The sequence below is a fragment of the Eucalyptus grandis genome, chromosome 1 (assembly GCF_016545825.1).
Source record: "Eucalyptus grandis isolate ANBG69807.140 chromosome 1, ASM1654582v1, whole genome shotgun sequence".
Lineage (NCBI taxonomy): Eukaryota > Viridiplantae > Streptophyta > Magnoliopsida > Myrtales > Myrtaceae > Eucalyptus > Eucalyptus grandis.
The window spans coordinates 44,347,178-44,360,797 of record NC_052612.1 but is presented as its reverse complement, the minus strand read 5'-3'; the positions used below and the strand labels follow the sequence as shown (position 1 = coordinate 44,360,797).

Below are 13,620 nucleotides of genomic sequence, written 5' to 3'. Positions count from 1 at the left end.
TCGGACAGGGGGATTACTGATTTGATATTGTGGAGAGATGTCGCGAAATCGACACTCTGGTTTGGTGTAGGGTCTCTCTGCTTCTTGTCTTCTTGCTTTGCTCAAGGAATCAGCTTCAGGTGTGATGAAGTCATTTTTTGTTTGTTTGGCTTATGTCTACATGGGTTTTTGATTGCAAGAGCACCTGGTGAAGGGTGATATCTGATTATCTTCGTGATGGCTTATGTTATAAGCATTTTCTCTGCAATTTGCCAACTGGGGCTTCTCTTGTTGGGGTTATCTTTCTTCTCCAATTCCATCTGTCAAAGGTATAGTCTCACTCTAGTGTTTGCTCTGTTTCTCCATTTGGATAAATTTGTGAGCTAAGGTGCAGCGCTGATGCAGGAATAATATTGAGAAGAGGCGTGACATCCAGTTAAAAGAAGATGACATCTTGAGAGTGGCTAGATTGATACTTCCTGCTGCTAATCTCGCAATTTCAAAGAGGCGAGAGCTTTTCTCGGGAGAGCCATCCATGACCCTAAAAGTATGTCGTGGTGGTGGGCTAGTATTCAATATTCATGTTCAATCCTTATGTGCAGATTGCTTAGGTCGTTCATCCTTGATCGACTTTTTTTTTTTTTCCTGATCAGGTAGCTCCGTTTCTCCTTCTTGGAGCTGAATATGGCCATCTCATCACGCTTCGGAGGCTATGCGCAATTGGTTAGTGAGAGCAAGCTCATAATTGTACTGCACCAAAGTGAGAACCTGTTTTGCAATGAATATTAATGCCTTATTCTTTTTTACTTTGAGCAGGGTTCTTTGTCAGCTTCACCGCCCCGAAACTATACTTGCGCTATTCAGCTCGGATAAGCCAAAAGGTACATACGTTTGCTGATAACGTATATAAATTTTACCTGCTTATGCTTATAGACTAAGCGTACCTCGGTTTGTATAGTTGAGTGCTCCAAATGGTGGGTTCTTGAAGCGTGGGTTGCTTGCTCCCACAAGAAAATCGTGGCCGCATCAGCAATCATGGCCTTCTGGAACCTGACGACTATAAAAAACTCGCTTGCTCACAGGTGAACTTAAAAAGACGAGTCTCTGAAATTTAAGACACGGTGTAGACTTTTGTGAAGTAGTTGTTGACGACTAAACTTGTTCAGAGCATCAGTGTCTACTTAACTTGACAGTTTGGTATTGGTCTCTTGACAGCGTTCATATCTGTCGTGGTTCTGCGTTACCATCGACAACATTCGGGAGCAAATCTTGAAGTAGCTGCAGAAGCTGAAAAGGAAGAGTTAGCACAGGAGCAGCCGGACAAGGCTATAGTTGTCGCAGAAAAGATGTCCTGTGACTAGTGCCGAGGCTTTATCAGCGACATCCGAGACACTGTTGTACTGTCCGAGGAGCGTTGTAGATCTTGCAATGCGAAAAATGGGTTCTCCCCCCTCCGGTGAATAATCTGTCTGTAAAACTAATACCTTTTCTGTATAATGTATATTCTATTCAAATCACTATGGCTCTTGCAATTTTGGAATGCGGGCATTTAGATAGACCGTAGAGTTAGGCCTGTTTTTTCCTTCTGTCCTAGTGGCTTATCTACTGTTGGAGAAGAACCTGGGAAGCTTTGTGTTTGATCTAGTTATGTATATGCATGATGAAAAAAATTCATTAGATCTAGTTATGTATATACAAGACGAAAAAAATTATTGAGATACTTTTTTTGTCTTATATGCTACATTGTCGATTTCATACACTGATTGAGATACTTTTGTATGTTTACTTTTTAGGAGTAAAAAAAAAAAGATGAAAAAAATTATAGATCGGTCCGGGTTGACCCTGGAACCGGACCGAACCCATTGGGTTGGTCCGGTCCTTGGTCCCAGGCTCAATAGGGTCGGTCCTTGGTCCTAAAAATTGAGGACCGACACTGTACGGGTTGGTCCTAGGGTTAGGGGGTGGCCCGGACCAACCCGGACCATGCTCACCCCTATCCGATACAACTCCCAATTATGAGCCAATGCAAAACCCAAAAGACACCCGACTAGTTTAGCCACCATCGGTGGGAAGGTTTCATGGAACTCCACGCCTTGTATCTAGGTGAATCGCTTGGGGGATAAGACGAGCTTTATATTGCTCACTATTGTTGTCAACTTGATGCTTGATTTTGTAAACCCACTTGCTCCTTGTGAGTTTTTTAGGGTGCGTTTGGTAACGTTTATGTTCCGGGGAATAATTTTTGAACATAAATAGTTTTTTTTTTGTTTTTTTTTTGTTTCTGTTCCTGGGAACAAATTTTGAGTATAAGAACGCACTTGGTAAACTTGTATAATTTTGTTGTTTCTTTTAGTTTTTCAATATTTTTCATTTTTTTTTTCTCTTTGTGGCTGGTCACTAGCCATGGTGGTGATCGGGCGGGGAGGCTCGCGAGCTCGCCGGAGCCTCGCTAGGCCACCACAAGGCTCGGCCTCACTAGATTGGGCAAGGCGGAGCCTCACCGGTGGCCTGGTGGCCGAGCCTCGCGCCGGCCGGCGAGGCTCGCCTGGCCACCGAGGCCACCGGCAAGGTTGAGCTCGCCCAGCCATCGGTGAGGCTCGGCCCTATGAGCCTTGCCATGGCTCGGTGTCTTCGGGGGCGGTGACGCTCCGGTGAGGTTGCTGGCCCTTGTTTGGCTGGTCGTTGGCATTGGCCTTGGCCAAGGCCAGTGACCGGCAAAGGAGGAGGAAGAAGAAGAAGAAGAAGAAGAAAATAAGAATAAAAGAAAGAGAAGAAAAAAAGAGGAGAGAGAAAATTATTTCTCGGAATTGTTCTCGGGAGTAAGAAACAACTTTTTTCTACTTCTTGTTTTTGTTCCAAATTTATTCCTAGGAATAAAAAAATAGATTTTTGTTCCCGGGAACAAAATTTTTACCAAACGCGTTTTTGTTCCTTTTTGTTACCCGGAACAAAAGAACATAAATTTTATTCTAGGGACCAGAAACAAAAATAAACAAATAAGGCCTTACCTTCCGACAAAGTTGCCAAAGTCCAAGTCTTATCCTTCGAGTTCTTTAATTTTGCCACCGTCGCTTCTCTCCACAAACGATTTTTAATAGCCTTGGTGTAATTCCTAGGTTCAATATTAGAATCAACAATAGCTAAAAAGATGATGTGAGGCTCGTCAAATTGTTCATAAGAAAAAAGTTTCTCGATTGGAAAGACCATACCTGAAGATATCAATGGAGTGGGCTGAGGAATTGGGGTCTTCGTTTGGACCATACAGTACACATAATCTGACGGACGGGTTGGCTGTCTTTTTTGTCGTGCCAGTCAAGTTGGGACTGGAATTTGGTCATTGGGCTGCCCACTAGGTTGCTCTTTAACTTGGACTGTACCATCACAATCCTATATCATTGTTTGCCCATTTTCTTGACAAACCTGGCTTGGTACCCTTTTCTCCTCCCACTGGAGTTGATTCAACCCTCATCAATAGAACCTAGGTCACAGGCTGGTGGTAAAAGAGGAAGAGAGTCTTGATTCTCATGTGCAGGTGTTGAGCAAATGGGAAATTCTCTTCATAGATAACAATATCACGAGATACCAATAATTCTTCGGTTTTCCAAATCAAAAACCTTCCAAACCTACCACCGCCTGCGGTGGTCTAGTTGGATAAGGCTCCCATGATCCTTTGCGAGGAGAGGAGTTTGAATCTCGCTAGCCGCACGGGATCTTAAGTATGACGTCGGGGTGGTGGGTCCTCCGCTAGTGTCACCCCGGGTTTACCTCGCCGGCTGCCGGCTGTACAGGGGTTCCCGGGTCATCAAAAAAAAAAAAAAAAAACCTTCCAAACCTTCAAACCATTTGGATATCCCAAAAATACACAATTTCTTGCCCTTTTTGCCTCAAATTTATTTTTGCCCTTTGACAGTTTGTGAGTATACCACAGGGCAACAAAAACTTGCAAGTGACTATAATCCGAAATAAAAGCTCGAAAGGTGTTTTTTTAGATAATAACCAAGTTGGAGTATAATTGATTAGATAAGTAGTCGTTAATATGCATTCATCCCAAAAACAAATTGTTAGATTTGCTTGAAAATGAAGTGCTACATTGCGGATGTGTCGGTATTTTCTTTCAACTTGCCCATTCAACAGTGGTGCGATGACGTCTAATGCATGACTCCACTTTTGGGGGAGAAAAAAAGCTTCATGGAATTAGAAAGAAATTCACGGCCATTATGACTCTGCTTCATTTTAACTACTTTACCAAATTGGAGTTTTACCATATGATAAAAATTAATAGAGATTTTGTATGCCTTTGATTTTTTCTTCATTAAATAGACCCAAATTGCCCGACTATAATCCTCGATTATGGTTAAAAAATAATGTGCGCCGGAAAGAGACCCTGTCTGATTATGATCCCCAAACATCACAATGCAACAAATCAAAACATCCACTTACTTTATTTAACTTAAAATAAATGAGGAATGGGCTTGTTTTGCATGAAAACATATATCAAACCAATCAACACCTTTTTTTTTTTATATATTTTAACACTGGTGATCAAGTTCGAAGCTTGCCATGACCGGTTCCCCAATTTTGATGCCAAATGTCAATATTTTATCCCTTGACTGTTGGAAAAGTCAAATCAGAGCCTGTACATCCAAGATGATAAACCCCTTCTTGAAGATTATCCACTTCAATCAATCTCTTCAAGGATAGGTCCTTGTATGACATATCGAGAAGAGAATAACGTTACTAAGTATTGCAAATTCAAACTCAATTTTCTACAGAAATAAGATTGCACTTAAAGTTTGGGACATATAGCACACTGTGCAAAATAAAATTAGGGCTTAAATAAACATTGCCTCTCTTGATGGCATGAGTCACTTTTCCATCAGAAGTTTGTAAAGGATAAGCACCCCCGACATTCCTCGATCGATTTAGAAGCAAAAGCTACCCTATCATCTATTCAAGGGCACCACTATCGATAATTCAATTTGTGGAAAAATCGTTGGGCCAATAGACCTTACTAGTGAGTTAATCATTTGAAGTGGGAGGTTTTATCGTTGTGAGTAGATTGACCAAATGTTGATATTAATCATTGCCAATTTTTGTTATTGTATCAATCCCCTTTGGATCTCCTCGACTATTATTTACAATATTGTCATAATTGCCGCTACTAGCCTATGCAACTGTAGAAGGGTTCCTTCGTGTGCCTTTCCACCTCACCTTGGCTCCTAATTTGGAGGATATCCAATCAACTCCCATGATTGACTTCAATTTCACGTGAGATTATATGGAATTATGGCTTAAATGTTTAAGCTATTAGATAATGGTATGATTTAATAATTATATATTTTATCACTCTACCTCACGTTTAGTTTGGTCTTTTTGCTTAGTACTAAGCGTTGGCATATTTAATTGTGACATAAATGGGGCTCGAAAAGATTTGAACTTAGAACTTCCTACTCTAATATCATGAGATAATTCATAATTTGCTCAATGTATACTACAAATATTTATACAACTTCTTGCTTAACTGAAAAAAAAGGAAAGGAAAGCTCTACCAAATATCTCTAACTAAATATAAGAGATACAGTAAATTTTATGCTAACTAAAAGACAAAAGTAAATCCTCACTAATCATAAGAAATACACCAAAATTAGAAAATCCAATTTAGCTCAAAATAAAGCCCATTTAAATAAACAGACTGCACCACGATCATCAACATAAAATTTTGGTCACTGGCCATCTCAAACTTAATTTCCGAAAAATAAATAAATAATTAATTAATTTCGAAAATTAATTAATAAATATTAAAAATTCAATTTAGCTCAAAATAAAGTCCAATTAAACAAACGGACTTCACCACGATCACCAGCATAAAATTCCGGTCCCGGGCCATCCCAGTTGAATTTCCAGAAAATAAATAATTATTTAATTTAATTCCGAAAATTAATATTTAAATACCAAAAATTCCACTTAGGCCCGAAAAGCCTAATTGAAGCCCACTAAGGGTCAGGAAAAATCCCGAGACACTTCCAATAAATAGTAGACCGCGTTTACTTGCTAAATACACATTCAATTTGTCTAATTCGCATAACAATTGACTAATAAACACTAATCCATACTAATCTAACCACCTAAACATAATTAATTAAAACTAAACCACCATTAAGCATAATTAGCCAACTAATCAGAGATTAGTGAGATTATCCACTGGAATCGCGTGCAAAACGTATCAATTTGACGGGGACGACACGAGGAACGATTCTTCCCTTCGGGTTCGGGCCTAGAAACGGCCCAAAACCACCCACGAGTGTGTTGGAAACCCACTTGGTGGGTTGCTGGTTTGGCTGCAAAATAGAGAGGAAGTGAGTTGGTTGGGGGCGGCAAGGGGTCGGGAAGGTAGGTGGCGGCTTGGCGAGAGAAGAGAGAGAGAAAAAGAGAGAAAAGGGAAAGAGGGGAGAGAAAAGAAATAAAATAACATAATACCATTAGTCTTTTTTTTTCTTTTCTATTTTCTTTTGGTCTTCGATTTTTCCTCCGATAATTTCTTTCTTGAAATTTCGGACTCGTCAATAAATTGACGAGCGATGAGACAAGGTCCTACAAAAAAAAGAATTATGACACGCTTAAAATTCGATTCCCGAAATCGAGTTCAATTTCGTGGTTAAAAATCGATCAGATGTGATTTTAGCCCAATCAAACTAATTAGGTAGCTTTTAGGGATTTTACTGCAGATACATTCCTTAACGGCTTCACCCAATAGGTTAGTTAACTCGTGAGTGATCATCTCAGAGAAAAAGGACTATAGGCACATCGACGAAATGCCCATTTCACTTTATCGAAACGGGGTCGAATTTTAGGATGTCACATGTAGTTGTTGTCAAGGACGTACTTAAGCACATTCAAAAGGCCCATCCAAAATCATTAAGCCGGCAATTAACTGACCCTCCGATTAATATCCGAGGGCAAATTAAAAAATATAATGCAGTTTTCATCTTTGTCTATTAAATGTAGAGTATGGTAAAAACCAAGATAAGGTTCTCTTTTCTATAGATTCAATCTAATGACGAATGTATGTTATGGTGCGTGGTAGCGCAAGACTCGTACTCATAAACTACGATGAGTATATTTGGCCAAACGATATTAATAAGAAAATTTCAATGAACAGGATTTAACAATGTTTTTCATTTCATCTGGCTTGTAATCTTTAGACATATCTAATCGCGTGAACTCACTGCATTTTCTTTTCCAGCGGGGCATCCAACTGAGCCTAGCATGGCATGCTGTGATGATTTCTAAAATGTCCAATTCAAAAGCTTAAATCATTGGGTAGAGGAGATTATATGCATATATGATGTTTAAGCAATGAAGGATTACAGTTGACACTCCCCTCGCGTGTAAGCTGAGTCCTAGATGACTCGGTTCTATTATTTGTGAATGGACACGGCTCCTATTTGGAGCCATGAATGATATCTTCTCGATTATTTGGGTTGCATGTGATGGTCAACCTTATCGTTTGGTCTTGATTCACACATGATAGGTTGTCGTGTTGGGTTCGAAAAGCTTGTATTGAGTACCAAAGAGAAATCCTCACCCATCTGTCTATATGCGTATCTATGTTATTAAAAGAAAAATGGGGTTTTCGATCTAAATTTTGCTTTTCCTGAAATTCCCTAGAACTCCAAAATGGCCAGTAGATCTCATTGATTGTCCCATTAAGCAAGAGTTCCTATATCCATCCCTAATCACAGAGAACCTCAAAAGGATAAAACGAAAATAAAAGAAATATATCAATTTAGTTGAGCGTCAAAATCACAATTAGACAATCACGGACGGCATCAAGGGCACTAGTACGATTAACAATTTGGTGGTCACAGAAAAAGAGAACCTCAAAATGACAAAATGAAAATAAAAGAAATATATCAATTTAGTTGAGCGTCAAAATCGCAATTAGACAATCGTGGACGGCATCAAGGGCACTAAAACGATTAACAATTTGGTGGTCACAGAAAGCGACCAACCCTTCAAGGACAAGAGAGTTGTCCTTTAATGTTGTCGTCATCGTAGTAGTAGTAGATCACAACGAGTGTCTCTATTTCATCTCCACTTGTGAGAACTCAGTATAATCTCTCGATTGATTTTTTGTTTGCTTAATCTTGTGTGGGTTTGCTGATAAAGACCATAACCTGAAAATGATATATTGTCGAAATCCGGAAATAGTTAACCAGCTTCCCGGTAATCTCTCTCCATTTGATGATACATATCTTGAAGATTCGATATGAAACAAATGGATACATATCTTCGAGATTCGATATGAATGTACTAGGGCCACGACCGAGTCCGTGTGCTGGACGTGTATATGTGAATTGCATTTAATCTCTGCAATAGCGGCACTTTTTTTAGCTTGAATGGAAAAGTCAAAGATTCTTGCGGGGAATATATGCCGGAAGGAGAAATTCAGAAACATCAATGCTTGAGATCGTATGAGATCGAGCAGAGAGATATGTTTCTATTCATGCGATAGTTATCAATGTAAATTACTAATATAGGATGCTTTTATCAAAAACAATTCAATATAATTAAACTTGTTCGGCTTTTTAAGGATGGGAAAATTGGATTTTATGCTGGTGCCTAAGCAAGTTCATGAAGGAAACATAAACGAAAGCTCAAATTTTTTTTTTCAAGATTACAAATTCCGAGTCATGTCGTGAGCAAATCTCAAATTGATATCTATGTCATTATTGAACATTGTTACCTTTACATAGAGAGAGTTATGAACTGCTGACCTCGGACATGGATTCATGGCCCCTCCACAAGTTTTTCTAAAATTGTTTCATAGAAACTGTCGATAAAATACATTTTAAAGGATGGATAGATCAATAAACCAACCAACAAAGGATTTGAGGGAGCCTTTTGCTGATTTTTTAATAGGAAAGGCGAACCGAGGAGAAAATTAAAGGTGGGAAGACTTATGGCAATGGTGGCCACCCATGTAAGGGGATACTAAAATGTAAAGATAACATGAACATAAAATTAAAGAACTGATGTTCATCGGCTGATTCACAAGTCCTTCTACAGACTATAAGTTAAGCATTTATACTACTACAAGTAGTTAATAACGATCATAAAGAAAGCAAATAACATCCTACGTGACTTCTAAAATAAGCAATATGTATTTATAAAAGGTTACTGAAAATCCTACCACTCGACCATCATGGTATCACCACTCGCCCCACGTTGACGGTTACTTCCGCAGCTTGCAATTCCTCTACTTGGCAGTTACTACAACCCAGGTTTCTCGGCCATTTTCATTCAATGATTGTGCGAGCTCCACGATTGAATTGTTGGTTTCGTGACTCGAGCACTTGTCTTATTCTCCATTCATCGATCTTCACTTCAACTTCATTTCCTTCATCGACTAAACCAAGTCCCATTCACCGACGCTAAGTAACGTACCACCTATCGGCAACTTCTCGTCGCTTTGTCGATTGCCCATAGTAGGGGACCAAAACAAATTAGCAAATTCTATTTTAGCCATGGTCTTGCTCGGTCATATTTAGTCCGAATCGACGGTTAGAGATTTGGGAATTTTTTTGTGTCAACAGAAATTATATTCCACACGTCATTTTTCCAGGTCATTGCAGTCCTAGCGACCATGAAATGGAAGGAGAAGTGTCGGACATGCAGACCAACTTGTCCTAACTATCAACACGACAAAGATGCTCAAAGCTCTCATCAAACGTGGTTTCATGGGAACCCTAATATGGGCCCCTCGACATTCAAGCCTTTATAATTACTATTGGAATATAATACGCGGAAACGACAGAATCTTGCAATTTATGTCAATGTGAAATCACCAGAGAAATAAACAAAAAAAATAAGGACACCTGAAATTTACGTGATTTGGTCCGAGTATCGTATTTTTACGTTTACGGGAGAGCCAATAGCAAATAAAGTGAAAAATTCGTATCTTCCATTTTTTTTTTTGTTTTTGTAAATCTTCGTGGAGTCCCACGAACTTCTACTTGTCCAAGTAAATTGCGTTTTGCAAATACTTAAACTCGAGACATAATTTAACAATTACTCTATTATATGTAGGTGTATATAGTACAGTAACGCGAACTTAATTTCTCCTTACTTAATTTCTCCTTTTGGTTGGTTATGAACAAACTTCGTACGTTTCTTATTCTTGTTCTTATCAGTATTTTTGTTTTTTCTTGGCGATAGCATGTTAAACAAATCGTTTTTTTAAAAGAAATTTAAATTTTAGGACATGAGCACTTATCTAACATGTATATTTCTTTAAAACTTTCCTCACGTGAAAATTGATCCCTAAACGTGAAAATACGAAAGTTTGAATCGCCACATCAATTAAAAAAACAATCAAAGTCAATCGAACACGCAAAAATATTAGTAGAGAGAATGTTAGGGTTTTGAATTTTTGCTCTAAATCGTTTTCTCCAAAAGTTTCAAGGGTCTTAGAAAAACAGCTCAAGTATAATTTCTTGATAGAGTTGAATAACAAGAGTTTATTGTGACAGATGCAATCAGACATGCCTAAAAAAAAAGGGAACCCGTCGTACATTTCATCAAAAAACACATGGATACGATTCACTTCTTCATACTGGTAATTTTATTAATTAAGTCAGTGGTACGATGAGTAGAATACATACGATAATCTTTTGGAAATAATACAAGGCCGCTCTAAATCCACCTCTGGAAAATTTGGATGGAATCACCCAAAATTTGGATGAACACGAGCAGCTTCTTGCTGCTCGTGTTCACCTCTACCCTCACCTGCCAAACCTCGACCTTTGAGTTCAAAGCCCTGTAGTGCTCGGGTCGAGGTCATTCCACCAGAATCCTTTTGGCTATTTGCTTGGTGTTCCAAAGTCCAAGAGGATGTAAAGCAACTAGAGATGTTTTGTGATTTGGCATTCTTCAATTTCGACTCTATTGAAGACTTCCATGCTGAGAGTTAACTATTTGTTAGAATACCTATTGTATATTATTTGTCTCATGGAGTTAGAATTGATCCGATAATCAGTTGTGAAGTTAAAAAAAGAATGACACCATTTCCTTAAAAAGAAAATATAGGGGAAAAAAAATTCTTCAATGACAGGAAGTCGGAGCGGCTGGGCCAGGGAGTGAAGCTGGAAGTGAGAGCCTGAGAGGGGGTGGGGTCGACCGAGGGAGAGAGGGTAGCAGTGACGACGAGTGATACGGGACAGTAGTGGAGGTGGAGGGTGGTGTCATTGCCTGGTGGATTGGCAGAGGGTAGATCCGGGGCTGTGAAGTGCTCGGAGGCACATGGAATGCAAGACTAAGAATGCCTATATGGCTTTCACGAACTTCTTCACGTACCTCTTCCTCGTTCTGCAACCAGGCACCATTCATTCTCTCTCTCTTCTCGAGTAACGAGCCCCAAAAAGACACCCATTTTCTCGACCAAGTTTTGTTCTCCTATCTTTGTGGGTTTTCATTGGATTTGTCGAGCTAATTCCTCCATCAGTGCCACCGGCAATTTCAGCGAGGGGCTCAAAATTGGCTCATAGAGACAGTTTCGTTCATCGCATACTTTGCTTTAGTACTCAAAAACTAAACAAAAAGGGAGGGGCCCTCTTGCGTGCATTATTAGGACAAGAAGGAAACAAAGAAACATAATAGAGGTGAGCAGGTGAAACACGGAGATTCGATTGAGATAAGATGACAACGAGGAATGAGATACACGAGTTGGAGTTGGATAATTTCGTCTTTTCGAACCTCTAGGGAGTGGATGAAGCCATTTCAAGGGTAAATTTAGGGCCACCTCTAGCACATCTCCACTAAAATTTTTTTACCTGAAATATGAGGAAGTTAAAAATAAGAAACTAATAAAAAAAAGGTCAAAACGATCCTGTCTTCGGATTCCATTCTCGCTCTACAAAACCCAAGAAGCTTACCCCTCAAACGCAAACACACAGCACCCCAAACCGAATTTTGCCTCTCGAACCAACACCAAAAATGGAAGACGTCTCAGGATCGGTGACGGTGATCATGGTGCCTCTTCCGGCGCAAGGCCACCTCAACCAGCTCCTCGAGCTCGCTCACCTCGTCGCCTGCTACGGCATCCCCGTCCACTATGTTGGCTCCGCCTCCCACAACCGCCAGGCCAGGTTCCGCTCCCACGTCCCACCCTCATCCGCGGCCAGCGACATCCGCTTCCACGACTTACCAACCCCGCCCATCCCCTCCCCCGCCCCCAGCCTTAGTTCCCCTTACAAGTTCCCCTCCCAACTCCAGCCGGCGTTCGATGCCACTTCGTCACTTCGAGGCCCCGTTGCCTCCCTCATCCGCTCCCTGTCCTCGGGGTCGAGGCGGGTCGTAGTGGTCCACGACTCACTGATGGCTTCTGTGGTCCAGGACGCTGCCTCGGTCCCCAACGCTGAGATTTACGAATTCAACCCTATTTCCGCGTTCACGCTCTGTTGGTTCACGTGGGAGAGCATAGGGATGGCACCCCCGCCGGAGGTGGAGGTCGACATCGCGGAGCTCATCGCCTCCAAGGGCTTGCCGTCCCTCCTCGACTCCTCCACCGACGAGTTCCTGAAGTTCTACGCGTCACAGAACGAGTGCAAGAAATTCCACTCGGGGTGCATCTACAACACATGCAGGGTCGTCGAAGGCCGTTTCGTAGACTTATATGCCAGCGCAACAGCAAACGGCACCGCAACCAAGCACTGGGCAATCGGGCCGTTCAACCCGGTCAAAGTACCCGAAAAGAGGTCGAGAAGATCGGCTCACGGGTGCATGGAGTGGCTCGACAAGCAAGCGCCAAGCTCTGTGATGTATGTGTCGTTCGGCACCACGACGGTGCTGAGCGACGAGCAGATCCGCGAGATCGCCATGGGGTTGGAATATAGTGGGCAGAAGTTCATCTGGGTATTAAGGGAAGCTGATAAGGCGGACATTTTCGGCGGAGGAGGAGAGGCGAGGATAATCCAACTGCCCCAGGGGTTCGAAGAGATGGTGGCGGCTCGAGATTTAGGGGTGGTGGTGAGGGACTGGGCACCGCAGCTCGAGATCTTGGGGCACCCGGCGACCGGCGGGTTCTTGAGCCACTGCGGGTGGAACTCTTGTATGGAGAGCATCAGCATGGGAGTGCCGATCCTCGCATGGCCTATGCATTCGGATCAGCCCCGGAATGCGGTCTTGATCACACGAGTCCTCAAGATTGGACTTATCGTCAAGGATTGGATGAGCCAAGACGACCTCGTGAAGTCGTCCACCATCGAAGGCGCCGTGAAGGCGCTCATGGTGTCAGAGGAAGGGGAGGAGGCGAGGAAGAGGGCGGCTGAGTTAGGGGCGGTTGTCCGGGGGTCAATGGATGAGGGCGGAGTTTCCCGGGCCGAGTTGGACTCTTTCATCGCTCACATCTGTAGATAGATTGTCTCCAAGGTCCTCGTTCTTTTTCCGCATTAATGATAAATCATAATTAAGAGAGGAGAGAACAAGAACATTTTATAAAAACCTATTGTATGAGCGATTCAATGAACAAAAATCAATCGCAGATTCGCAATATAAAAATAATATAAGAGCTTGTGTTTTTAATGAGGTTTAATATAGATTTATCTTTGTATTCTCAATATATGATTGACTTGATCTAATAGA

The 13,620-nt window shown here is 41.3% G+C and overlaps 2 protein-coding genes and 1 long non-coding RNA gene across 3 annotated transcripts; all 3 read left to right on the top strand.

Annotated features, from left to right (window-relative positions):
- LOC120286922 (reticulon-like protein B18) lies at positions 1-860 on the top strand (the record flags this gene model as incomplete). Its single annotated transcript, XM_039299533.1, has 5 exons — positions 1-119; positions 234-308; positions 385-526; positions 633-702; positions 796-860. Coding segments are annotated over 5 exons (471 nt in total), but the record flags the coding sequence as incomplete, so codon positions are not given.
- A 30-nt stretch (positions 861-890) lies between these two features.
- LOC120290972 lies at positions 891-1,667 on the top strand. Its single transcript, XR_005548784.1, has 2 exons — positions 891-1,061; positions 1,195-1,667. It is a non-coding gene; the product is annotated as an uncharacterized LOC120290972 (long non-coding RNA).
- Positions 1,668-11,915: 10,248 nt separating this feature from the next.
- Positions 11,916-13,620, top strand: LOC104444814 (zeatin O-xylosyltransferase). Its single transcript, XM_010058573.3, has one exon. The coding sequence runs from the start codon at positions 11,974-11,976 to the stop codon at positions 13,393-13,395; it is 1,422 nt and encodes a 473-aa protein (XP_010056875.2). The 5' UTR covers positions 11,916-11,973; the 3' UTR covers positions 13,396-13,620.

What these genes read in the sequence shown, in the direction of transcription:
- LOC104444814 (XM_010058573.3), top strand. Translation starts at nt 11,974, where the DNA reads ATGGAAGACGTCTCAGGATCGGTGACGGTGATCATGGTGCCTCTTCCG.